Source organism: Vombatus ursinus, unplaced genomic scaffold (genome assembly GCF_900497805.2).
Source record: "Vombatus ursinus unplaced genomic scaffold, bare-nosed wombat genome assembly UNPS02014859.1, whole genome shotgun sequence".
Lineage (NCBI taxonomy): Eukaryota > Metazoa > Chordata > Mammalia > Diprotodontia > Vombatidae > Vombatus > Vombatus ursinus.
Window position 1 is genome coordinate 2,468,600 of NW_020954637.1, and position 24,579 is coordinate 2,493,178.

The following is a 24,579-nucleotide window of genomic DNA, read 5'->3' on the forward strand; positions in this document are numbered from 1 at the left end:
CTCAGCTCTGACATTCCCTGTTCTAAGGGCCCTCCCAGCTCTGACATTCCCTGTTCTAAGGCCCCTCCCAGCTCTGACATTCTGGGTTCTAAGGGCCCTTCCACCCCTTTTTAGCACCCTACTAGAATGTAAACTCTCAGCTGCAGGGATTTTCTTCTTCTAGTTTGTTGCTGTTCAGTCATTACAGTCACGTCTAACTCTCTGGATTTTCTTGGCAGATACTGCAGTGGTTTGCCATTTCCTTCTCCAGCTCATTTTACAGAAGAAGAAACCGAGGCAAACAGGGTGAAGTGACTTGCCCAAGGTCATACAGCTTGTAAGTGTCTGAGACCGGATTTGAACTCAGGCCCTCCTCACTCCAGGGTGGATGATCTATCCACTGAGCCACCTAGCTACCCTTCTAGTAAAATCAACTAACTGAACAATTCAAATCTGCCATTGTTCCTGAAAGCCCATCTACTTCTCTGTGGCCTCACTCCACGTCCAGGTAACTTTTTTGGACCAAAATACTCCTCCCTGTGCACCACTTCCCTAAGAAGTGTGCTGTATCTCCCATTAGAAGGTAAGCTCCCAGAAGGCTGGAGCTGTCTTTGCTTTGTTATTTATGGACAGAAGAAACAGGTGCAGAGAGGTTTAAGTGACTTGCTGGGATCATCTGTAAGGAGCCCAAGTTTTTCTGATTATTTTTTTAAGCTACAAATTCACAATCCAACTCCTGCTTCAGTCTCTGATCATACCTGCTACTGCCATGGCCACAAAGACCTAGAGAGAAGGCACCTGGAGTTTTGCTCCTGGGCCTTCACATTAGGGACTTTAGGCTTTCTCCAGCACAGAAACAAAGGAGTTTAGCACCTAGTGGGTGGAATAATTAGTCAAAATAGCAAACTGCTAGACCTGTGCACCGTGAGTAATTTTGTGAGCCACTGTCTAACTAATTCCCACTCTTGCTCAAACGAATTTCTCCTAATTGCTCCTGATATGATTTTCTCGGTATGAATTACAAAGTGGGTTTCAGGGTGGTTTGATGCCCTAAGCATTCTTTGTGCTGTTTGCCCAGGGGCCAAAATAGCTAGTTAAGGCTCGGCCCCCCCTCTGCCCAGGCCCTCTGGGAGCTTTCTTCTCCAGGAAGACCAGTGTCTTCAGTGGCCTTCAAACATACCACATGGACATATGGACCCACTGCTTTGCTCCTATCCTTTCCCCTAGTTTGGAATCCTTGTTCCTGTTCACTTAGCTTGGTCCTGTCCGTCCTTCAAGGCCCATCTTAAGCCCTTGATCGTTGACAAACCTTTCTTTGACTTCGTTCATCCAAAGGGATCTCTCCCTTTTTAAAAAGCTTGCAACACTGATAGTGTCACCAGAATGGTGCTCAGTTTACACTGTCACAACTAGTGACTTACCTTCTTCATATACGTGACATCCTGTGTTCTAAGGGCCCTCCCAGCTGACATTCCATGTTCTAAAGGCCCTCCCAGCTCTGATATTCTTTGTTCTGAGAACCCTTCCAACTCTGATATTCTAAGATCTCCTTTTACTCTAAAGTCCCATGTGCTAATATTCTATGATCTAAGGTTCGTTCTGAGAAAATATGAAGGGATTTCAGCTGTAAGCCTGAGTGGAAGAGAGCTCATAGCTGCTTGTAGTTGTGAATAGCACTCCTCCCACCCCTTCCCCGCAATGTCCTGACACTAGTCATCAGTGCAATAGGCAGGTCAGGAAGTCCGAGCCCCTGAGCATTTCTACCAAGAGTGAAGCAGAGACTGAGTATAGTGAGAAAACAGGTGGAGGACATTAGTGTGGAAAAATAAGGAGAGGGATTAGAAGATATCCTGGCCGTCCTGGCTGTATCAAAGCTGAGAGAATGTGAGTTAATGTACATTTATGGGGTCTTCGGGAGTGGATCCCTGGCATTTTAAGGATGATTCTGGCCATGGATGCTCAGAGGGTTGGGTGTGCCCCTAGTGTGAGCTCTGATCTGTGGGAATATAAGAATAGTGAGTATTAAAATGTTACTTGACATGCCTCTGGTGGGCATGAGTGCATCTTGATTTTAGGGTCTCTCCACAAAGTGATTCTGGCCACTGGAGTGATGATAACCCCCACTAGATGGGCAGCTAGGTGGTGCAGTGGATAGAGTGCCAGGCCCAGAGTCAGGAAGACCTGAGTTCAAATCCAGCCTCAGACACTTACTAGCTGTGTGACCCTGAGCAAGTCACTTTACCCTGTCTGCCTCAGTTTCCTCATTTGTAAAATGAACTGGAGAAGGAAACGGCAAACCACTTCAGTATCTTTACTAAGAAAACCCCAAAAGGGGTCATGATGAGTCAGACATGACTGAAACGACTGAGCGACAAGGACAATAATCTGAACGGCAAAGTTTTGACCTCCATATGTAAAACAAGTGCTTTGACTGTAAAGTAGCATGAATATGAGTGGGTCTTGCTTTGACATTCTACATTCTTTTCCCTTTTCTGCTTCTCTCTCCTCCTCTCTTCTCCTTTCCTTCCCTTCAGTCCCTTGGCCTGCTCTACCCTCTCTTACCCGGAGGAAGGAATCCAGGGAACCATTCTCCATGAACTCAGTGATGATCATGACTGGTGTGCTCTTGGTGACCACGCCCTCTAGGTGGATGACATTGGGGTGGTCAAACTGACCCATGATGCTGGCCTCGCTCAGGAAGTCCCGCCGCTGCTTCTCTGTGTAGCCCGATTTGAGGGTCTTGATGGCCACAAAAATCTCTCTTTTGCCTGGCAGCTTCAGGTGGCCACTGCAGACTTCACCAAACTCCCCTGGGACGAGCAGACAAAAAGGGACAGCAGATCACTCCCAGGATGGCAGCTCTGCCTTAGTCCTCTCTTCCACGTCATCTCCACTCACTGGGCTCTACAAAGATTGTTGCTTTTCCTTCCCAAAGACCAACCCAATCGTTTCGGACACAGGACCCTAACCCTAAGCGTCCCTTCCATCTACAGTAACCAGACCTCCAGGGAAGGAGAATCAGAAGTGGTGTGACAAATTGCCTCCTCATTGAGTTGACCTTGGCCAATGGGAGAAACAAAGTGGATGGCTTGAGCCTGGTTCCCCTGGGACTCCCCTGGGGAGTCCTCCTCCCACCCTTAGACCTTCACATCTGCAATGGGCTCTCCCAGCAATGAGGGGGATCCCGGAGGGCAGAGGCCACGGTGCCCGGGAGGGCCCCCGCCCACCTACCTGCTCCAATCACCTGCTCAATTTTGACACAAGAGATGTCAATTTCCTTGGCAAACTCTCGCACGGCTTCGTTGGGGTCCTCATAGGTGAAGGGGTCAATGTAGATTTTCATGCCTGGAGTCACTGGGGGGGGGGATGAGATCAGGGCTCAGTCACACTGAACTGTGGACACTGACAGACGGATGGACAGACAGACAGACAGCTGGGAAGGGGCACTCAGCTGCAGGCAGACACTCAGCCCTGCAGGCAGGGCAAAGCCATTCCCGAGTGTCCTCCCAATGCCACTCTATGCAAATCGGCCGGGAGAAAGGCGCATCCCAGAACAAGGTAGTGAGTGGGGGTGACGAGGAAGGGGGAGTCAAGAAGGAAGAGGGAGACTTAAGGAGAAAACACCAACATACAGGAAAGCATTTTCATAAGGATTTAGTGTTAGAAAGGACCTCAGATCCCATCCAATTTCACCCTTTCACTTTATGGATCAGGGAACCATAGGACAGAGAGTTTCACACAGCTAGTAAATGTTGGAGCCAGAATTCAAACCCATGTTATCCGAGTTTCCAAATCCAGCCTCTTCCCATGATACCACACTGCTCCTTTGGTTCTAAGAAACCCATGCTTGTGAGAGTGACTTATCAGAATGCCCTCCATCCTTCAAGGCCCAGCTTGAGTTCCACGCTGTCTTCTCTGATCTCCCCATTCAAAGGGCTATGTTTCTTCCCTGCATTCTGACTTATTTATTGTCTATAAGTGTCTATGTATGTATTTTATCTTTGGTGGATTACAAGCTCTTACAGGGGGATTGTGCCTCCCATATTCATACCAAATATAAGCTACGTCCCTAAGAACAAGAAGGTTTTGAAAAATAGTCACTGAAAAAATAATTTCTTTTTACAATCAATGAATAAAGTATTGTATCAACTGTGGATCAATCTTTCACTTTAAATGAAGAAATTTCCTTCTTTGTCCCTGGTCATGTCCCTTGTCTGCCGCCAAATCTTCAGGGGCTCCTTACTGTCCAATGAGTCAACTCCATGCCTTTGGGGTCCCTTCTGACTCTCCAACTGTGGTCAACATTTGGACTGCTGGGGTCTGACATCCAGTGCCCTCCACTACATATCAGTGCACATCAATCTACCTTCTCAGTTTTATCTCATATTAAGGTCTTAGATTTAGAGCTAGGAGGGATATTTGTGGTTATCTAGACCCCGCCCTCTTATTCTACAGATGAGAAAGCTCAATCTCAGAGAGAGTGGAAGTGACTTATCCACAATCACACAGGTAATAAGTATTTGAATCTAGGACCTCTGACTGCAAACACTTTCCACTGTACCATGTCATCGACCTATGAACTCCTCTTCAAGCCTTCTACACTCTAGCCAAATTGCTTAATTCTATCTACTCTCCCAACCCCCAACATCTCCTGCTTCTCTTGCCTTTGTGGATTTCTTCAGTTAAAATGGGCAGCTAGGTGGTGCCATAGTGCATTGAGCGCTGGGCTTGGAGTCAGGAAGACCCCAGTTCAAATCTGGCATCAGACACTTCCTAGCTGTGCGACCCTGGGCAAGTCACTTCACCTTGTTTGCCTCAGTTTCCTCATCCGTAAAATCAGCTGGAGAAGGAAATGACAAACCACTCCAGTAACTCTGCCAAGAAAACTCAAATTGGGGTCTCCGAGAGTTGGACGCAACTGAACAACAACAGCCTAAAATAACAATTACAACTGAATTTATAGAGTGCTTGAATGCTTGCAAATCGATCATCACGAAGACCCTGTGAGGTAGATACTACAATACTAATGGATCCCTTTTACAAATGGGGAAACTGAGGGTCATAGTGGTTCAGTGACTTGCCCAGGGTCCCACAGCTAATGTCTACAGCAGTATTGGAAATCGGATCTTCCTCACTCCAGGTCTAGGGCTCTATCCACCACACCACCCAGCTGCCTCCGATTGGAGGCAAACAGCCAAGGCAGGTTTCAAACCCAGCTCCTTGATTACAGACTTTAGAGCTAGAAAGGACCTCAGAGATTATCTTGTTTCACTCTTGAACTTTACAGAGGGGAAAACCAGATTTTGAGAGAGAAAACAATTTGCTCAGGATCAGATAATTTGTCAGTAGCAGCCAGGATTTGAATCTGGGACTTTGCCCCTGGTGAATTGTAAAGCATTCGGAGAAACAGGAAGCAGTATTACTGTACTGTTCTCTGGAAATCCCTGAGGTTTGGATGGTCAGTAACTAGCTCACTCTCAGTGCACAGACTGGTTGTGAAAGGCAGTCTAGAACCCAGCCCTCGGACCTGGGGCTGACTGCATTCACAGTCAGGAAACAGGTGGAGACTCCTCCTGGAATAGTCAGTCAGCCTGGTTTCTCCCTTCCTGAATTAGTCCTAGCCAGGCACTGGTGTCAGCTCCCTGGGAAAAAAAAAAACAAAAACCCCTCCCCTTTCTTCTCTAGGTTTTTAGCCTTAGAAGATCTGCAGATTCCTCTCCTTGCAAAGGCCTGCAGCTTACCTGTCTGTATCCAGCTCTGAGGCTTTGATCTTCTCTCTCCGCAGAACAGGGGGAAAATCTCTCTTGCTCTAATTGCCTGCCAGGGCCAGGAGCTTGGTGGGTTAGAGCTTGGTGCTAACGAGGCCCAGCTTCTAAACTCAATCCCCACAAGGGCTAGTTAGTGCTACATGGAGAGAAATTCTCTTCCCCAGTTGCACGCCCTACCCCCGCCTTCCCAAAACCCTAGCTGTCAATCCGATTGAAAACCTGGCTATTGGTTGTAATGTGGCCTGGGTGTGGGAGTGGGATGGCTCTGAGCTAAGCCAGCATCATTGCTGGGAATATGACTTGAAGCCTGAGCCTCGCCCGCATAGACAGTCAGGGCCTAGTGCATCAGCATGCTCAGGGTAGGGAGCATTCTGGTAACGTGAAGGCTGTCTGGAGCACAAAGTACTCACTGACAGTCAGGGGTCCTGAATTCTAGCAGTTCCACTAACTTAAGCAATGTGAGACAGTATTTGTAAAGCCCTCCGCAAACCTTAAGCACCACATTTTATTATTTGTCTGTCTAGTTTTTTCGGTTGTGTCCAACTCTTTGAGACCCCATTTAGGCTTTTCTTGGCAAAGATACAGGAGTGGTCTGCAATTTCCTTTCCAGCTCATTTGACAGATGAGGAAACTGAGGCAAATAGGGTTGAGTGACTTACCCAGGGTCACACAGCTAGTAAGTGTCTGAGGCTGGATTTGAACTCTGGAAGATGAGTCTTCGTGACTCCAGGCCCATTTTGCCATATAGCTGCCCCAAAGCACCACATACATACTAGCTATGATGATGTCATTTTGCCTCTGAATATAAATTTGTTTCTTTACAAAATAAAGATGAATTATAAGGTCCTTCCTAGGGCTGTCTTTATATATTCTGAGGCCCCTTCCAGTTCTGACATTCTATGTTTTAGGCTTCCTCCTGGCTCTGACATTCTATGTTCTAAGGTCCATCCCAGTTCTGTTCTATGTTCCAGCATTCATCCCAACTTTGCTGTTGAACGCTCTAACACTCTATGTTCTAAGATCCCTCCCAACATTAACATTCTGTATTCTCTTTTTCTTCTGAGAATGGGTCTCCCAATTGGGCCCTACTGTGTGGTGGACATAGTCTAGGAGCATTCATTGCTTCTATCTGGCAACTGTAATCGCCTCCAGAGACAGTAATGGCGCTCTCCACTGGTCACCACCATCCTCTCCTCGCTCCCATCTATCTTCCACACAGCTGCCAAATCCATGGTCGCCTCCAGACCATGTTATTCTCCTATTCAAAACTTTGAGGGACTCTGTACTACCTCTACGATGAAAGACAAATTTCTCTGCCTGGCCTTTAAAGTTAGAGTGAACTGTAACTCTCACTTGCCTAGCCAGGCTTTCTTCCCAGTGGGGAAGGAAATTAGCATTTATTTTATTTGAATTTTTTTATTTTTTGGCAAGGCAACTGGGGCTAAGTGACTTGCCCAGAGTCACACAGCTAGGGAGTATTATGTGTCTGAGGGAGGATTTGAACTCAAGTCCTCCTGACTCCAAGGCCAGTGTTCTATCCACTGCCCCTGGAATCAGCATTTATTAAGCACCTACTGAGTGCCAGCCACCATGCTAAGAGCTTTACAGATATTAATTCCATTTGATTCCATCTCAGTATTTCTCTTTGTATACTCTACATTGCAGCTAAACTGACCCCCAGCTGTCCCCTGAACTCAACAATTGTATCTCTCACCTCCAAACATTTGCATAAACTATACTTCATGTTTGGAATGGTCTCCAAGCTGCCTCCTCCATGGATGCTTCCCTGATGCCCTCTACCTCCAATATTCCCAAAGCACTCTGATGTCTTTGACCCCCACCACACCCTATCATGTGTTATATTTGTTTGTGTGTGTCCATCTTACAAGGTACAAAGTATTTCACATGGATGGTTTCATTTGATCCTCTAAACACTCCCTGATCATACTAATTCATTCCCAGAAATACAAGTGTCATTCAACCCATTTTACAGATAGGAAAACTGAGGCTTGGAGAAGTGAACGATCTTTGTTTTGCCTAATGGCATTGGGCTAGCAAGGACTTAAGCCCAGGTCTTCTGACTCCAAGTTGAGTATCGTCTAGAATTGCTCCTCATTTTATAGATCAGGAAACGGGGGCCCAGAGAAGGTATGTAACTATCCTAAGTAAGGACAGTAGCAGAGCTGGGCCGAGGCCCCAGATGTCTTGATTCCCAGGCTAGGGGTTTTTCTAAGGATATTCCCTTTAGTTAAGTTCTGGCTGTGTGATATTTTTACCACAAATGGGCCAGCTCGTTTTTTTTTGTTTTTTTTTTTTTTGGTAAAAAGTTCTATTTTGCTCCAACAATCCAGCTTACATAAAAATGATTTATCAAATGTTCACATTTGTGGATGCTTCTTAAATTAGTAAGTAGGCAGACTGACTTAAAGTATAACTTGTATGTTCCTTTGTGAGGGAAATAGAACTAAAACATTTCTATATAAATAACACCTTCATAAAGATAGGAAAGTATGGAATTAAAATGCTTTCTACTATATAGAACAGGATAATGCTTTCTCCATTAACCTGCTTCATCAGTCATCCCTTCTGTCTTATGATCTGTCATTCTTTCCCTCCCCATTGTTCCCTTCATTTGTGTCTAGAAACCAGCAGCTCCTAAATGTGACTTTTTTTTTTTTTTTTTTTGCTTTTTGGTGAGGCAATTGAGGTTAAGTGACTTGCCCAGGGTCACACAGCTAATAAGTGTCAAGTGTCTGAGGCTGGATTTGAACTCAGGTCCTTAAATGTGACTTTCTTGAGAGCAAGAGCTGACTTGCTTTACGACTTGTATCCTCAGTGCTCTCCTTTCAAAAAAACAAATGAACCAAAAACCTTTCCATAAACAGGAATACTAATACATTGTTAGTGAAGCTATTATAAATACTCAGGAAAAGAATTAACAGCTTGGAGTTTAAAATTCTAAGTTAAAATTTAAGTCATTAAACTCTTCACACTTAGCAGATGCAGGAAAGTATTTTCAGAGAGACACAGAAGGTGCTATGTACCAGGTGGGTCAAACCACCACTACTTAGCCTTAGACTTTATTGGAGATGGCCTAGTTCACTGAGTCTAAGGGCCCTTGGAATAGCAGGGCCTTCCTAGACCACTAACCCTGATTTTAGCCTACACCCTACAGCCTTTGGGGAGATGTAACCTCTGCAGATCCTGCAGCAATGAATTCAGCTACTGAATAGAAGGTTCTCACCTCTAAGGTCCTTGTGGGCCAGTTCTTTTTCATCTGGTCAGAACAGAAAAGCCCTGGGGCTATAACCTGGCTGCCAGGCCCCTTCAGAAGAGGAGCCCATATTTCTGGAATGGGGGCCCACTGTGCATTCTCCTTCCTAGCCCAGGGAAAGGTTGGAGCTGGAACTGGAGGGGTCAGGGACAAAGAAGTCACCCCCACTGGAGAGCCTGGACCTGAACCACAGGGGAAGGGATGTAGGCAGAATGGGAAACTGTAAGGCCTTCCTCTGCTCACCTGTCTGGGCCTCGCATCAGCCCCCTTCTGCCTCCTTTTCCCTGCTCACTCTCTACCTCCCCCAACCTCAGGTGTGCCTCATCTTATCTCTGCCCCCTCCTGTGCTCATCAAGCCGGGCCCTTTTCACTGTGTCCGGACCTCCCACCCCTGTCCACTTCTTGCCCTGTTCACTGGGGGGCTAATTTCCTTTCTCAACCACTCTCCAGGCTCTTACACATTTATCCCATGTGCTTCTTCTTCCATTCCCTTCCCTGCTCCCCGACTTGTCCCATCCCCTGCTCAGGTCTCTGACCCCTCTCCAGACTCCTCCTCAATTTACCTTCCGGGCTTCTTTCCTTCCTGATCTCCTAGGCCCTGCCCCCCATAAGCCCCCATAAGCTCTTTGTCCCTCCCCTGAGTTACCGGCCCTCTCTGCTCACCTCCCTGGGCTCTCTCCTTGCTTCTGTCTCTGTCTGCTCCGTGACCTTTACCTGCTCGCCTCTTTGCCCCATCTCTGACCTCCTGCCCCCCTCATTTTCCTCCCCATCCCCTTAGTTCACTTTTGAACACCCAGCTCATCTTATTCATCTCCTTAGCCTTCCTCTCTCTCTCTCTCTCTCTCTCTCTCTCTGTCTCTCTCTCTCTCTCTCTGTCTCTCTCTCTCTGTCTCTCTCTCTCTCTCTGTCTCTGTCTCTCTCTCTCTGTCTCTGTCTCTCTCCCTCTCTCCCTCTCCCCCCTCTTCCCCTGCTTTGGTCCATCATCCCCTCTCCACACTGCGACCACCTCATCCGATCACTCCCCACCCCGCCCCTCTGGCCAGTCATCTCTCCTATCTCCCGGCCTCTCTTGACTTTCCAGCCCCCATCTCTGCTCACCTTCCTGCTCTGCCTCCCCTTTCCAGCTCCATCTCCATCTCCTTGAAGGCCTCTCAGGCAGACCAGAGGTACCGCGGGATCCCACGTCCCCCCAGAGCCCCCTGCTGGGGCCAGTGCATACATACTGTGGCCGCTGGTGTAATGCTGCAGTTTGTCGGTGTACTCGGAGTCGGCACGCTCAAACCCCCGCCTTCTGGAACAAAAACCATGAGCTGAAGCCACCTGAACAGGCAGGGAGGAGGCTGGGAGCCTTAGCCTGGGAGGCGTGCTGGGCAGTGACCCCCAGGGCCCCTTACTCAGGCTCCAGCCCCCTCCCTCTCCCACCACAAGCTCCCTTCACCCAGGCCTTCCATCCCCAGTAATGGGCTACTCTGCCCCCTTTCCCAGTCATTTTCCAAACACCTGCTCCCCTTTCCCTTCATCCCTCCCCTCTCTGGTTCCTGGCCATCTTCCCTTTGGTCCCATCCTCTCCTCCTAAACCCCAGGAAATCACTGTCAAGGAGCATGCTTCTAACCCTTATCCCCCCAGTGCCTTCCTGTCTGTCCTGTAAGCTTCTGGAAGGCAGGGCCTTGTGTCAGACCTTTTTTGTACCCCCAGAGCCAAGCATGGGACTTGGCAGCACCCCAATACATCAATTCAATGAGCATTTATTAGGTGCCTACTATGTGATCTGGTGAGAAGCAGGAAGGAAAGAGAGAGCAGGCCTTGAAGCCAATGACCCTGGGTTCAAGTCCTGCCTCTGATAGATACTGGCTTTGTGACTCTGGGTAAGTAACTTAATCTTTCAGTGTTCTAGACAACTCTCTTAAAGTTTCTCTGCACCTTAAAGAGAAGGTGCCAAGCTACACTGGTCAGGGGTGTTTCCTATACCAATGAAATCACAGGTACAATCTCTATGCATGTCCTACTATGTGCCAGGCACTGTGCTGGGGATACAAGAACTAAAATATAATCCCTTCCTGCCCTCAAATTGCTTACATTGTACTTCATTGGATATTGGAATAGAATTGGATAGAATCACTAACTAGAAGCAACTGTGATCAGAGTGGTACATGCCACATAGTAGGTATTCAATAAATGTCTATTGGTTGATTTAGAGGATGGGCCCTTTCATAGGCTACAATGGGCCTTAGAAATTCCCTTATTTTACAAATGAGGAAACTGAGGCTCAGAGGGATTAGTAAAGTCATTTTCCCAGGGTCACAGAGCTAGTAAGTGGCAGATCTGTCCTATGACCAGACCTTTCTGCTGCCTGGTCCTTTTGGACAGCAATCTGACCAGCTTATTCCCACTATGGTTTAAGAAACCTGGAATCTCAGAGGTGGAAAGGAACTCTGAGACCACTGAGCCTAACACCACCTCAAGGCCTGAATCTCCTCCTCCAGGATCCCTGACAAAAAGCCTCTGAGCCTGGGACCAGGGATTCACTCCCTCTCAAAGGAAGCACCCACTTTACTTGAAAACAGCTCTGGCTGTCAGAAAATCTCCCTCCAAGCAATTTTCACCAATTGGTCTCAGGGACATAGACTATTTCCCCTCTCAGTGACGGCTTTGCTTTTTTCAGAGAGAGGTCCAATGCCCAACCCAAAGAAATAAAACTCTAATGGAAGAATTTCAGACACCAATAATGGGTCAGTTGGGGGAGAGGCAGGGTGATCAAAGGATCGTTCATCATCGCCTTTGGAGCCTCAGCCACTTGACGGGTCATTTGGTCTAACCCCCTTGGAGGAAGTGAAGGCTAGGAAAGTGCTGTGCGTTTGTTTATTCGGGGGGGGGGGGGGAGGTGGCACTTAGACAACACCTTGTGGACAATGGCTGCTCTGTTCTAAAGCTGATGGACCCCGGGGAGGAGGCATACCTGTAGTGCCTAGACAGAGAGACAGAGCCCGGCACTCGGGTGGACAGACGGAAGGGGCCAGGGCGGGGGGAGGCGCACCTGTTACACACGATGGCAATGACGACCACGGCAATGAGGAAGACCAGCCCCGCCGCGGACGAGCCGATGATGAGAGGCAGCTTCTCTTGGATGCTTGTCTGGTACTCAGCTGGGGAAGGACGCGAGAGGCTGGGTCAAGCCATCCTCCCCAAATCCTTCCCTCCTCTTTTCTTCCGACTCCTGTCCCCCATCCCCAGCCCGTACTGGGAGCTCTTCCAGGGCAATCAATCATTAGTTCTTTGTTTCCCCTCCTCCTTCTCCCCTGATCCCTACCCCCAAGTGCCAGGTAAAGTGAGCTGTGCAACTTGGAAATGTCTTCCATGACAACAGGCCACAGTCATCTCCTCCTCCTCTGAATTCTCAGAGTATTCGGGAAATCATCACATGCTCTATTATATTATTAGACATCTTGTCTCTCCAACTAGACTATAAGATCTTTGAGGCCAGGCCAGGGTACCTCCAATTCATCCTGTGTATAGCTTGTTTACACGTGATTGTCTGTATGTGTCTCCCCCACTAGACTGTGAGCTCCAGGAGGGCGGGGATTATCTTTTGCTTTTCTTTGCACAGGGCCTGCAGGGCACATAGTAGGTGCTTAATAAACGTTTGTTGACTTGACCTGACTCTGTGTTCACCTACCACACTGGGCACTTGGTAAATAGTCATGAATGACTTATTCCATCATAAGATTTTGGACTCAGATTCTTAAGAGTTTGGAAGGGGTCCTAGAACATAGAATGTCAGAGCCTGGAGGGCCCTTAAAATACAGAATGTCGGAGTTGGGAGGGTCCTTCGAACACAGAATGTGAGAGTGGGAAAGGTCTCTAGAACTTAGGATGTCAGAGCTAGAAGGGATGTTCGAATATAGGATATCCAACTTTGGAAGGGACCTTAGAACACAGAGTATTACAATGTATAATGTCAGAGCTAGAAGGGTGCTTAGAACATAGAATGTCAGAACTAGAAAGGATGTTAGAACATACGACATCAGAGCTTGAGGAGGGTGTCAGAACACAGAGTATTAGAACATGGAACATCAGAATGGGGAAGGGTTGTTAGAACATATGAAATCAGAGCTTGGGGAAGGCCTTAGGACACAATGTTAGAAAGCAGAATGAATGTCAGAGCTGGAAGGGATGTTAGAACATAGGATATAAGAGCTCGAGGGATGGCTTAGAATACAGACTGTTAGAACATAGAATGTCACAACTAGAAGGGATGTAAGAAAGTAGGAGATCAGAGCTAGGTGGGGAGGGGCATTAGAACTCAGACTGTTAGAACATAAAATGTCAGAGCAGGAAAGAGCCTTAGGGATTATTTAGACCAGCCTACTGTTCTACAGATGTGGAAACTGTGGTTTAGAAAAGTGCAGTATTTCCCGAAGTGATTAACAGCAGAACTAGGAAAAGAGCCCAATGTCCTTTGCCCTGCACCACAGAGGTTCAGGATGGTGAGGGGCTGCGCCAGAGGATATAGTGCCTGGAGCCCAGGTCTCTCGAGTTTCCCTGATCCGCTGTGTCTGAGGAATCCCTTCTCTCCTTCAGTCCCACAATGCCCAGACTCAGGCTGCCCAGGTTTCACCCCAGCCCAAGGCTCCTGGGAGCCTGAAGCTCTTTGGGAAGGCTGCTTGCCTGTCTCGCTCTCTCTCTTCCCAAGTACCCAGGGCCTTCTTTCCCAGGCCTTCCTTTCTGCCTGTGAGGAGTCTCTCACCTTCAGTCATTGTCTGGAAATACATCTTGCCACTGTAGCGCCCGTAGCCCGCGACGGTGCGTGCCCGCACCTGGAAGACATAGATGGTGCCCGCTTTGAGGCCCTGCACAGTCACTGTGTTGGTGGGGCTTTTGACTGCAGTGGCATTGTACTCACTCAGGTCCTGCCAAGGAACAAAGACAACAGTCAGAGGTTGTAACAGGAAAGGAGAAGAAGCCCTGCATCACCACTGTCTCCACCACCCCAGCTGATAACTGGAGAGTCCTCAAAGTTGTGCCTCACTCGAGCCCCACGACTCTGAGGGGGCCAGTCCCAGGGGTCAGAGTCCCTGTCTTTAGAGGAAGAAAGTGAGGTTCCTGGATTTGGAGTCGGACATCGAGGCTGGAAGCCTGGCTTTGCCACTTTTTACCCAGCTGACCTTGAACTTCACTTCTCTGTCCATAAGTTTCCTCACCTGTAAAATAAAGGGGCTGGAGGCAATGACTTCTAAGGCCTTCTCTAACTTGAAATGTCTGATTCTACAATCCTTTTACTTGCTTAAGGTCACACGGCTATTAAGGCTCCCTTCCAACTCTGACATCTGTGTCCTGAGGGCCCTCCCAGCTCTGACATTCTGGGTTCTAAGGAGTCTCCCAGCCCTGACATCCTATGTTCTAAGGGCCCTCCCTGCCCTGATATCCTGTGTTCTAAGGGCCCTCCCAGCTCTGGCATTCTGTGTTCTAAGAGCCCTCCTACCTCTGACATCCTGCCTTCTAAGTTACAATGACCTAAATTACAATGGGATCTTCTAAGCTAATAAAAGAGATAAGGACACTAAAAGAAAAAAGAAAAAGAAAAGCCCTAGACAATTGAAAGGAACCAAAGAAATGGGTATAAATGGCTGTGCTGTAAACTGTGGATGAGATAGGATGCTCTGAACTCAGTGGAGGGAAGGCTTGCTTGGGGATGGTCAGGATGCTGCTGCAGCTACTGCTCAACTAGTTCCTCCACACCAATCCTGTGAAGTAGATCATTCAAGTATGATGGCCCCATTTTACAGAGGAGATAACCTGAGGCTCAAAGAATGTCCATGGTCAAAAAGTTAGTAAGAGTTAGAGCTAGAGGCTGAACTTGGGTTCTCATGATTTCAGGGGTCCAGTATTCTTTCCATTTCACCATTCAAAGGGGTTCGACCAGGGACATGTGGATTGAGTTCAATTATCACCTCCAGGCAGATGTTTCCTACAGCTCCTGAGTTCCAGTAACTCATCCCCAGCTGCCTGCTGGAAATCATCTGTTTGTCCTACAGCCATCTCAAACTCAACCTGTCCAAAACGGAACTCTTTATTATCTTTCCCCCTAAAGCTTCCCCCTCCTCCTAACGTCTCCATTTCTGTGAAGGGACCCACCAAACATCCTCTCAGGTTCCTTCTAGCTCTGAATCTCCGAGTCTGTGTTTGTCTTTTTAGTTACCCCAGTTTAAAGCCTTGTAGTCACCTTGGCCCTTCATTGTCCCTCCCCACAACCCTCTCTATTCAATCACTTGCTAAGCCTTACTGATTCTACCTCCCTCCACAATACCTGCCCCTTCCTCGTTACACTCGGACTCTTCCCCAATTCAGGCCCCAACACCTCTCACCTGGACACTGAGAAACCTCCTGATTGGTTTCCGGGATTCCCACCTCTCATCTCTTTAATCTGTCCTCCATGTGGTTAGCAAATTAGCAATTTGAAAATCTGATTAGTAATTTAAAGATCTGATCATTTCACTCCCTTTCCAAAAGTCTTTGGTGACTCTATTACATTTAGAAGGCACTTGAAAGCCCTTCACATCTGCCTTCTACCTTCTTCTCAAGATTTATTTCATATTACCACCCCCACTTCTAGAGAGGTGCCAGAGCCAGCTTATGCTGGCTCAAGAGCTGTTGGTTAAATTTTCCATGTAAGCTTTATGCCTTGGAAACTGGCAAATATTACCACTGAGGGCTTGATTTATTGTTTTTAAAAATTATTAATGTTAAACAATTTTAATATCTATTTATTATTTATTAATATTGTTATTGATTTATTTGATTTATTGATTTTTAGATCTAAGAAAGTGATAGAGAAAATGCTAATAATATAGATCAAACTTTTATCAGCATACCCCGTTCCCTTCACACACTTTCTGTTCTAGCCAAACTGTCCTACTTTGCATTCAACCTCCCACCCCTGCACCTTTGCTCAGGCTGTCCCCCACATCTGGCATGTACTCCGTTCCTAAAGCTTCATTCAAAATTCAGCTCATATTTCCTTCCTGGGCAGCTAGGTGGCTCAGTGGCTCGGTGGATAGAGTACCAGGCCTGGAGTCAGGAACACCTGAGTTCAAATCCAACCTCAGACATTTACTAGCTGTGTGACCCTGGGCAAGTCACTTGCGCCTGTTTGCCTCAGTTCCTCATCTGTAAAATGAGCTGGAGAAGGAATGACAAATCACTCCAGTATTTTTGCCAAGAAAACCCCAAATGGGGTCAGGGAGAATCAGATGTGAGTGAACAAAAAGTACAACAGACCTCCTCCTACCCAGAACCTTTCCTGATGCTCAGTTAAGTGGTTTCTCTTTCCTGAAATTATTTTGTATTTATCTGTTTACATATTGTCTTCCTCAACTCAACCCAACCCAGCTTGCATTTATTAAGCACCTACTATGTGCTAGGCACTGTGCTAAGCATGGATGATACAAAGAAAGGTGAAAAACATTCCCTTCTCTGAAGGATTCTAATGGGGCAGACAGCATGCAAACACGCTACGTATATGTACAAACACTCTATGTAGAGAGGATAAATTGAAGATAGTCTCACTGAGGGAAGGCACTGAGAGGAAAGGGGACTGGGAAAGCTTCTTGTAGAAAGTGGGATGTTAGCTGATATTAGAAGGAAGCCAGGAGGCCAGAGATGAGGAGCGTTCTAGCGGGTTCTAGGCATGGGTCTCTAGCCAGTGTTATAGTATATTCTCTCTGTACAACATAAGCTCCTTGAGGGCAGGGGATGTTTCATTTTGGGTCCCCAGTGCCTAGTACAGTGCCTTGCACATTACAGAAGTGTAGTAACTATTTAATTGAATCGAAGAGAATATTCTTCTACTTAGAAGACCTGGAGTGTAATGTCAAACATCAGCAGTAGGTGTCGCTGTCTAACACATGATGTGATCTGCTGAGACAATCATTTTGGCTGACGCCTCAGATTGGTAAGGGTAATTGAACAGTCTACTTGACCAACTTTTAAAGTTCACAACATCACAGGATTACAAACACAGCTGGCAGGGTTCTCAGAGACCCTCTAGCCCAACCCCCACATTTTACAGAGTAAGAAACTGAGGCTCAGGGATGTTGCTCAAAGTCACGCAGATATTAAGTGTCAGGGGTGGAATTTGAACCCAGGACATCTGATTCTATTGCTAGCATTCTTTCCTCTAGAGCAGGGGTTTTTAATCTTTTGAATGTCCTAGACTTCTTTGGCAGTCTGGTAAAGCCTACAGACCCCTTCTCAGAATAACATTTGTTATACATTTGTAATTGAGGGAAATGCTAGAGGTTGGTAAAAAATAAAGATATCACTTTTTCCCATCCAAGTTCATGGAGCCCCTGAAATCTGCCTTTTCCATGGATTCCAGGCTAAGCACTCCCACACTAGTGTTTGCTTATAATTAAGGACCATAAATATTTTCTGGAGTCCTTTGGTGACGAGTACAAGATCACTTAAGAAGGTAACCCTTCACCCTCCCCCTGTCCATTACTCCCTCTCTTTAAAATTGCTCTCAGATGCACCAATTATATCACAATTATATAACTTTCTAGGTAAAAATATGAACTATGCCATATGATGACTGAACCTCCATTCAAATCAAACTGAGGATGTGCGGACCAGAGAAGATTCAGAAGGACACGCCTTGATCTCCAGGGCTGCCTGGGGAAGAAACATCAGACTGCGTCTCTTTGGCCCAGAAGGGCAATGAATGAACGAATGAATGGGTTGAGATTATAGGGAGGCTGATTTTGGTTCTATGTAAATGAATGACTGAAAAATTACTAAGTGCATGTGCCATATGCTGAGGACTGTGTTTGGTACTGGGGAAGAGAAATGCTGAAGTGAGACAGTCCCTGCCTTCAAGGAGCGAGTATATTCTAATTGGCCGTACAGAGAGGAGGGGTATTCAAGAAAGGTGAATGGAGTCCTTGGCAGAAGTGACAGGAGTGTGGAGCCCAGAGCTAGGAGAGAGAGGGGATGGATAGTGCTAAGATCAGCCTCAGGAAACAGTGGGCTGTCCCTTGAGGGCAGTTTGCAAGCAGGGAACTCATGGTTAGTCACGGATATTGTAGAAGGAACTAAAGGATGGACCAGAGGTCTTCTGAGGCCCCTTCCATCTCTTAGGATTATGAAATTTTGAAGAAAAACAGGCACTCGAGCTGGGAGAATGGCATCATGGGATTGTAGCTGCCTTATGGGGGGTGGTCATTCATGGAAGCCCAGCCCCTCTCATTTTCACTCTTTCCCAGGGGGAATGTTTCTGGGGATTAGCTTAGAGAAGACTAAAAACAAAGGGTGAGGCCTAGATGAAAAGGATTTAAGTGAATTTCACTGGTAAAAGAAGACTGACAACGCACAGGACAAAAGTCACATCCCCCTGTCTTTACTCCTTTTAACACTCCCTGAACCTTGGCTTTCTTCCTCTTCTGTAAAATGGACGATATGGACTGTGAGGTCCTTTCTAAGTTCTATGGTCTATGTAGAAGCATCACCCAGCATCAACATTCTTTATTTTACCATTTCAGGTTCTAAGGCCTTCTCCAGTGCTGACATTGCACGTTCTAGGGGCCCTCCCAGTCCCGGCATTCTGTGTTCTAAGAACCCTCCCAGCTCTGATATTCTGTGTTCTAAGACCCCGCCCAACTCTGACATTCTCTGTTCTAAGGCCCCTCCCAGCTCTGGCATTCTGTGTTTTAGAGCCCCTTCGAGTCCTGACATTCCGTGTTCCAAGGTCCCTCCAAGCTTTGACGTTGTATGTCCTAAGGTTCTTCCTAGCTGTGACATTCAGTGTTCTAAGGTCCTTTGTGTTCCAACATTCTATGTCTTAAAGTCACTTTCAGGTTTCTAGCCTCTGTTCTAGGGCCTCTTTCAGCTCAGAAGCTCCCCCACCACACAAATTATCGCAGCATCCAATGAGGGGGTAGTACATTTGCCTTTCTGATGCCAATCTCTCATTCTCTGCCTTGGGGCCCCTCTGATATTTCCCTCCTCCTACATGAGCATTTGATGTTTCCCCTGTCTTTGTCTTGTTCTTCTAACCAGGCTCTGACCTTTTTCATAAGTTTTTTTTCCCCCGTAAAGCTTTTGGTGTGCCCTCCATACTTATTAGGCTACTCTGCATGGCACATAGTAAGTACTTAGAACATTTGTTCAAGGAATGGAATGAATAGGTGAGAGGTTATTTCCACTGACACCCTGTTAGTCCACATCAATCCGATAAGGTAGGTTAGATTGTACAGGTAATAATATTATCCTGATTTTAGAAGGAAGGAAAGAAAACGAGGATCAGAGAGGGGAGGACAGTTGTCCAAGGTCACACAGCCAAGTGAGTAGCAGATCTGGGAGGCCTTCTTACATTAAGTCCAGTGTTCTTTCCATAATCCCAAGCTGCCTCTAGCACTGAGTTAAGGTAGCTGGACTGGCCCCCTCAGATTCACAGTCCTGAGAACTCTGGGACATACAGCAGGCTCTAGGCTGATGCTAGTTATTATCAGTTGGGCCTGTGGTTCAGATAAGAGGAAATCTGGCTTAGCGGAAAGAGAACTGAATCTGTGGCCTGGAATACCTCTGTTTGTGTCCCAGCTCTCCTACTCGGTGACCCTGGCTCAGATGCTTTTCATTTCCACGGATCTCAGTTTCTTAATTTGTAAAATGGAGACAATATTCTTTGTACTGTGTACTAATGTTTTCCCAGAGATGCTATATGATTGACCACAGATCATGGAATTCTATGACCTTTAATTCAATGAGACTGAATTCAATGAGATTGAATTCAATTTAATTAAACATGCATTTACTTTGCTAGACATTATGCTATGCATTGGTAGACAGAAAAACAAACAAATATGCCTGTCCTTGATCTCAAACAGCTTAGGATAGTAAGCTTCCTGGGAGATAAACACTTATCTAATTAAGAGAATACCAAGTATTTGCAAAGGCAATAGAAGTTATTTTTAAGAAGGTAAGAGAAGAGAGCCAAGAAAAGACTTGAGTAGAAGGCATCTGAGCTCCACTTTCAGCCATAGTCAGCCAATAAACATTTAGTTAGAGCCTACTGGGTGTCCCGCATTGTAGCAAACACAGTAGATAACAAAGAAAAATTAAAGACAGTCCCTGCCCTTGGGGAGCACAGAGTCTAATGAGGGAGACAACATGAAAACAGTCATGTACAATTAAGATACAGGCAGGATAAACTGGAGACAAGCAACAGAGAGAAGGCATTAGAATTCAGGAACTTGAAGGAACCTCGGAATCTTAAGAATCAATACCGCCGGCTGCCCAAAGAGAAATAAGATGGGACAAATGAGTCCAAGAAAAGCATTTATGAATTGCTTACTGTGTTATGTGCTAGGTATAAAAATACAAAAAAGATGCTTAGCTTCTAATAGACGGAGACATAATATATTACAAGATGGTGGTAAAGGAAGGGTGGAGTGACTGGAGCCAAAGAGCAGTTGATAGACAGGGCCTTTGCTGATGAAATGGCGGTGCAGATATGATAGGAAGAAGCATGATGTGTGAAGGCAGGCTATGGTTATGGTGTATGACCAGCAATGGTTGGTATGGGTGAGGAAGTGTAAAAGACATCCTTAAAAACATGTGTGACCAGGTGAGGAGGTGGGTGCAACTGTGAGGGATGGACAGCTCAAGTGGCACTCGGTATCATTGAGATATTTTTAAAATTTGAGGATGGCTTCCAATGTATCAAGCAGATCCTGTATGAGGGATAGATGGGATGGGTGGCTGGACACAGAGAGGAGTGGCAGGCAATGAGCAGGCATGGGGCTGCTGCCATCAGAGGAGGAAAGACCCAGGCTGACAGAATCATGGAGTCACTGAGGCAGGGAATTAGGAACCTACCCTCACAGAGTTCTTGGGGGAAAGTGTTTCATTAATTGTAAAACTATGACAGAAATGATAGTGATGATGATGATGATTATAGTATCTCCCCAAGGTCATTTGAATTTGGAGTCAGAAGTCTGCCACTTACTACCTGCATAACCTCAGGGAAACCTTAACCCTTTGGCACTTAAGTTTCTCCATCTGTAAAAGGAGGGGGTCACAAGGTCAAAGATTCAGAATTGGAAGATACCTTAAAGGTCATTGGAGTCCAGCCCTGCTTTATAGAATTCCTTACTTCCTTTAAAACCTCCCTCAAGTACCACCTTCTACATCAGTTGTTTTTCAGTTGTGTCCAACTCCTTATGACCCTATCTGGGGTTTTCTTGGAAAAGATAATGGAAAGGTTTGCCATTTCCTTCTTCAGTTCATTTTACAGATAAGGAAACTGAGGCAAATAGGGTTAAGTGACTTGCCCAGAGTCACACAGCTGAGGCCAGATTTGAACTCGGTTCTTCCTGATTCCAGGCCCAGCAATCTATGTACTATGGCGCCACCTCGCTTCCCCTACCTGCTCCATGACACCTTTCCTAAGTCCATATGGCATCTACTCTAAATGATCTCATATTTATTTTGTATATGTGTATATGTCTCTCCCCTGATAGAATATAAACTCCTTGAAGGCAGGGGCTGTTTCATTTTTGAGTCTGTACCATTGGTACCCAGCACAGGGCCTAATTCATAATAGGTGCTTAAGATGTTTGCTGTTTTTGATTGAATGCCCACAGTCTCACAGGTGAATGGCAAGGCTAGAGGACCACAAAAGTCACTTCCAGCGCTAAATCTATGATCCTAAATCACCTAAGATAATACGCCACCGAGCCCGTTTCCTTGGGTTCTTCAGAACCAAGAGTGAGGGAGAATTGGCTCGTGACCACCAATGGCAGCCTTTGAGCACCAATAGAGCCAACAGCAATGGGTTGGCCTCGGGAATGCAGCATCGAGGTCCTCGATGTGTGGGTGCCTGGCTGAACGGCACCAGTAGCAACGCTTCTGTCTGAGGGCACTCTGAAGCCACTGGAATCGTGGCTGTTGGGGAGGGGTAAGGCAATAAATGAGGCCATTTTTTCATGAAAACCCTTTTTAAAAAGAGGAAATAAGGAATCGCCCTGGGATTACAGGCCAGTTAATCTAGCTTCTCTATCTGGAAGGAGCTGGAGCAATTCATTAAATGAAAAAAAAAAATCAATTGGTAAAAGCACCAGGAGGATAAGTAGGTGTTAAGTAACAGCCAGCAAAAGTTTAAAAAATAAATCACCTTGGAGCAGCCCCAGCTCCTTTGACACAGTGGAGAACCCTTGGGGAGCGGAGGTGGGGTGGGGGTAGGAGAGGGGGTCCACAGCGGCAGCAGATAGCCTCTAGGGAGGCTCTCGCATGATTTGATGCGACATGTTCTACGACCAATGAGTCTTGACTGATGCCATGCCCTACGCTCTGAATGCCACGACCCAGACAAACTCACGAAAATAGGGCAGAACTCAGAAGGGGTAGTCACAGGTGCTCACCACTTCTTATTTCACATTATGATCTTCTGTTTCCATATTGTATCCCCCTCCCAGCTCCATGAAGGCAGGGACTGTGCCTTATCCAAGCTCCCTATCTCTTTCCTTGGCTAGCAAGGTATTCTGTATATAGCAGGCACTCATTAGATATGTACAATTGATTAATAATAATAATAATTATTATTATTATTGTTGTTGTTTTTGAGTTGCCATAGCTATTTCTGAGGGGCAGCTATATAGTGTAGCGGATAGAGCACTGGGCTTGGAATCAGGAACTCATCTTCATGACCCTGGGCAATTAACTTAACACTGTTGGCCTCAGTTTCCTCTTCTGTAAAATGAGCTGGAGAAGGAAATGGCAAACCACTCTTTATCTTTGCCAAGGAAACCCCAAGTGGGGTCATGAAGACTCAGACATGCCTGACAAACAAAAGCTGTTTCTAATCACCCTAGTTCAGGCCTTTGTCACCTCTTGCTCGGCCTATTGTAACAGCCTCCTAATTGACCTCCCTCCCTCTGGTCTCTTCCCATCTCCAATCCCTCCTCCACACAGCTGCCCACATGATTTTCCTCAAGTGCGGGCCAGTATCACTCCCTTACTCAATGAACTTCGGTGGCTCCTTATGGACTCTAGGATCAACTATGGCAAATAAAGCTCTACACAACCTGGCCCCTTCCTACTTTCCAATGTAGGAAGAATCAATATTGCAGGCTGCCCAAAGAGAAATGAGATGCACAATGAGATGCACAATGAGAAATGAGATGCACAAATGAATCCAAGAAAAGCATTTATTAAGTGCTTACTGGGTTATGTACTAGGTATACAAATACAAAAAGATGTTTAGCTTCTAACAGACAGAGACACCATATATCACAAGATGGCGGTAAAGGAAGGGTGGAGTGACCGGATCTTCATATCTGCCCTCTACGCACTAGAGCATCCAGTTGTACTGGCCTTCTTGTTGTTACTGTACCTGCTGAACTGGCTGTTCCTCATGCCTGGAATGCTCTCCTTTCTCACCTCTACCTCTAAAAATCCCTGGCTTCTCGCAAGACCGTACTCAGACAAGACCTCCTCTCTCTAAGGTTACTGTTCATTAACTCTGTATGTTGTATGTGTGTATGTGTGCATGCACATACTTGTATATAGAACACTTGTATTTATGCACATGTTATCTCTTCCATTAGACTTGAAGCAAGAATTTCAGCAGGAATCAAGGTCAAACTCACCAGCCTACAGTTTGCAGACCATTCTCTTCCCTTTTGTGAAAATCCAGACAATATTGGCCCTTTGCCAGTCCTCTGCTAGTGCTCCCATTCTCCCTGATGTTTCAAACATCACTGACTGTGAAGCTCAGTCATCACATCTGCCAGTCCTTTCAGTCCTAACAATGTAGTTCATCTGGGCTTGGTGACTTCAACGCACCAAGGGCAGCCGGGTTCTCGTTTACAATTTCCTTACTTATCCTCGGCTTCAACTCCCCATTAGCCATTTTTGTTCTGTCCTTTCCAGTCCAAAGATCACTTTCCTTGGCAGCGAAGACAAGTAAAGTAGGAGCCGAGCAGCAGTGCCTTCTCTCTGTTGTCAGCTATCACTGCCCCATCCACCCACATCAGTGATCCCATCCCTTTTTGTGATAGGTTTTTTTTCTCCATAGAGTTAAAAAAAATCCGTTTTTGTTGTTAGCTTTCTTCTCTAGCTTCAGCTCATAGGGAGCATTAGCACTCCTGATACCTTCCTTAGAGGACTGTGCCAAGCTCTTGGATTCATCTTCCTTTAGCTGCCCTTGCTTCGAGCTTCTCTACATGTCTTTTCAAAGTCGAAGCTGGCTTGCGAATTCCCTGTGTATACACACTGATCACTTCAGACAACGACCTTTTTTTCTTCCCCAACAGAAATGTTTCTCTTTACATTTTCAGAATTTCTTGGATTGATGAATTCCTTTCCCTCCCGGGCTGTGTTTTTCCATGTCTCATTGTGGTTTGTTTGCCCTTATCTAGGTTGTCCATGAACTCTTTGAAATCTTTTCTTCTCAAATCTAGGGTACGTGTCAGACTAGACTCAGCTTTCTGTTGCTCCTCCATGGATTCATGTGATCATAGATTTAGAATTGGAGGGAGGATGGCATGATCACAGATTTAGAATTG

The 24,579-nt window shown here is 46.3% G+C and overlaps 1 protein-coding gene across 2 annotated transcripts in view; it reads right to left on the reverse strand.

Moving 5' to 3' along the window:
- The window catches only part of EPHB2 (EPH receptor B2), a 191,204-nt gene that overhangs the window by 10,597 nt on the left and 156,028 nt on the right, over positions 1-24,579 (reverse strand). Inside the window, exons 6-10 of one of the 2 annotated variants that reach the window (XM_027841405.1) lie at positions 13,767-13,929; positions 12,057-12,165; positions 10,245-10,309; positions 3,211-3,333; positions 2,542-2,789 (exon numbers count right to left, since the gene is read on the reverse strand). In XM_027841405.1, the coding sequence (XP_027697206.1) occupies positions 2,542-2,789; positions 3,211-3,333; positions 10,245-10,309; positions 12,057-12,165; positions 13,767-13,929 (708 nt within the window). Of the gene's footprint in view, positions 1-2,541; positions 2,790-3,210; positions 3,334-10,244; positions 10,313-12,056; positions 12,166-13,766; positions 13,930-24,579 lie in introns of both variants that reach the window. The other variant, XM_027841404.1, reaches the window with a different exon arrangement.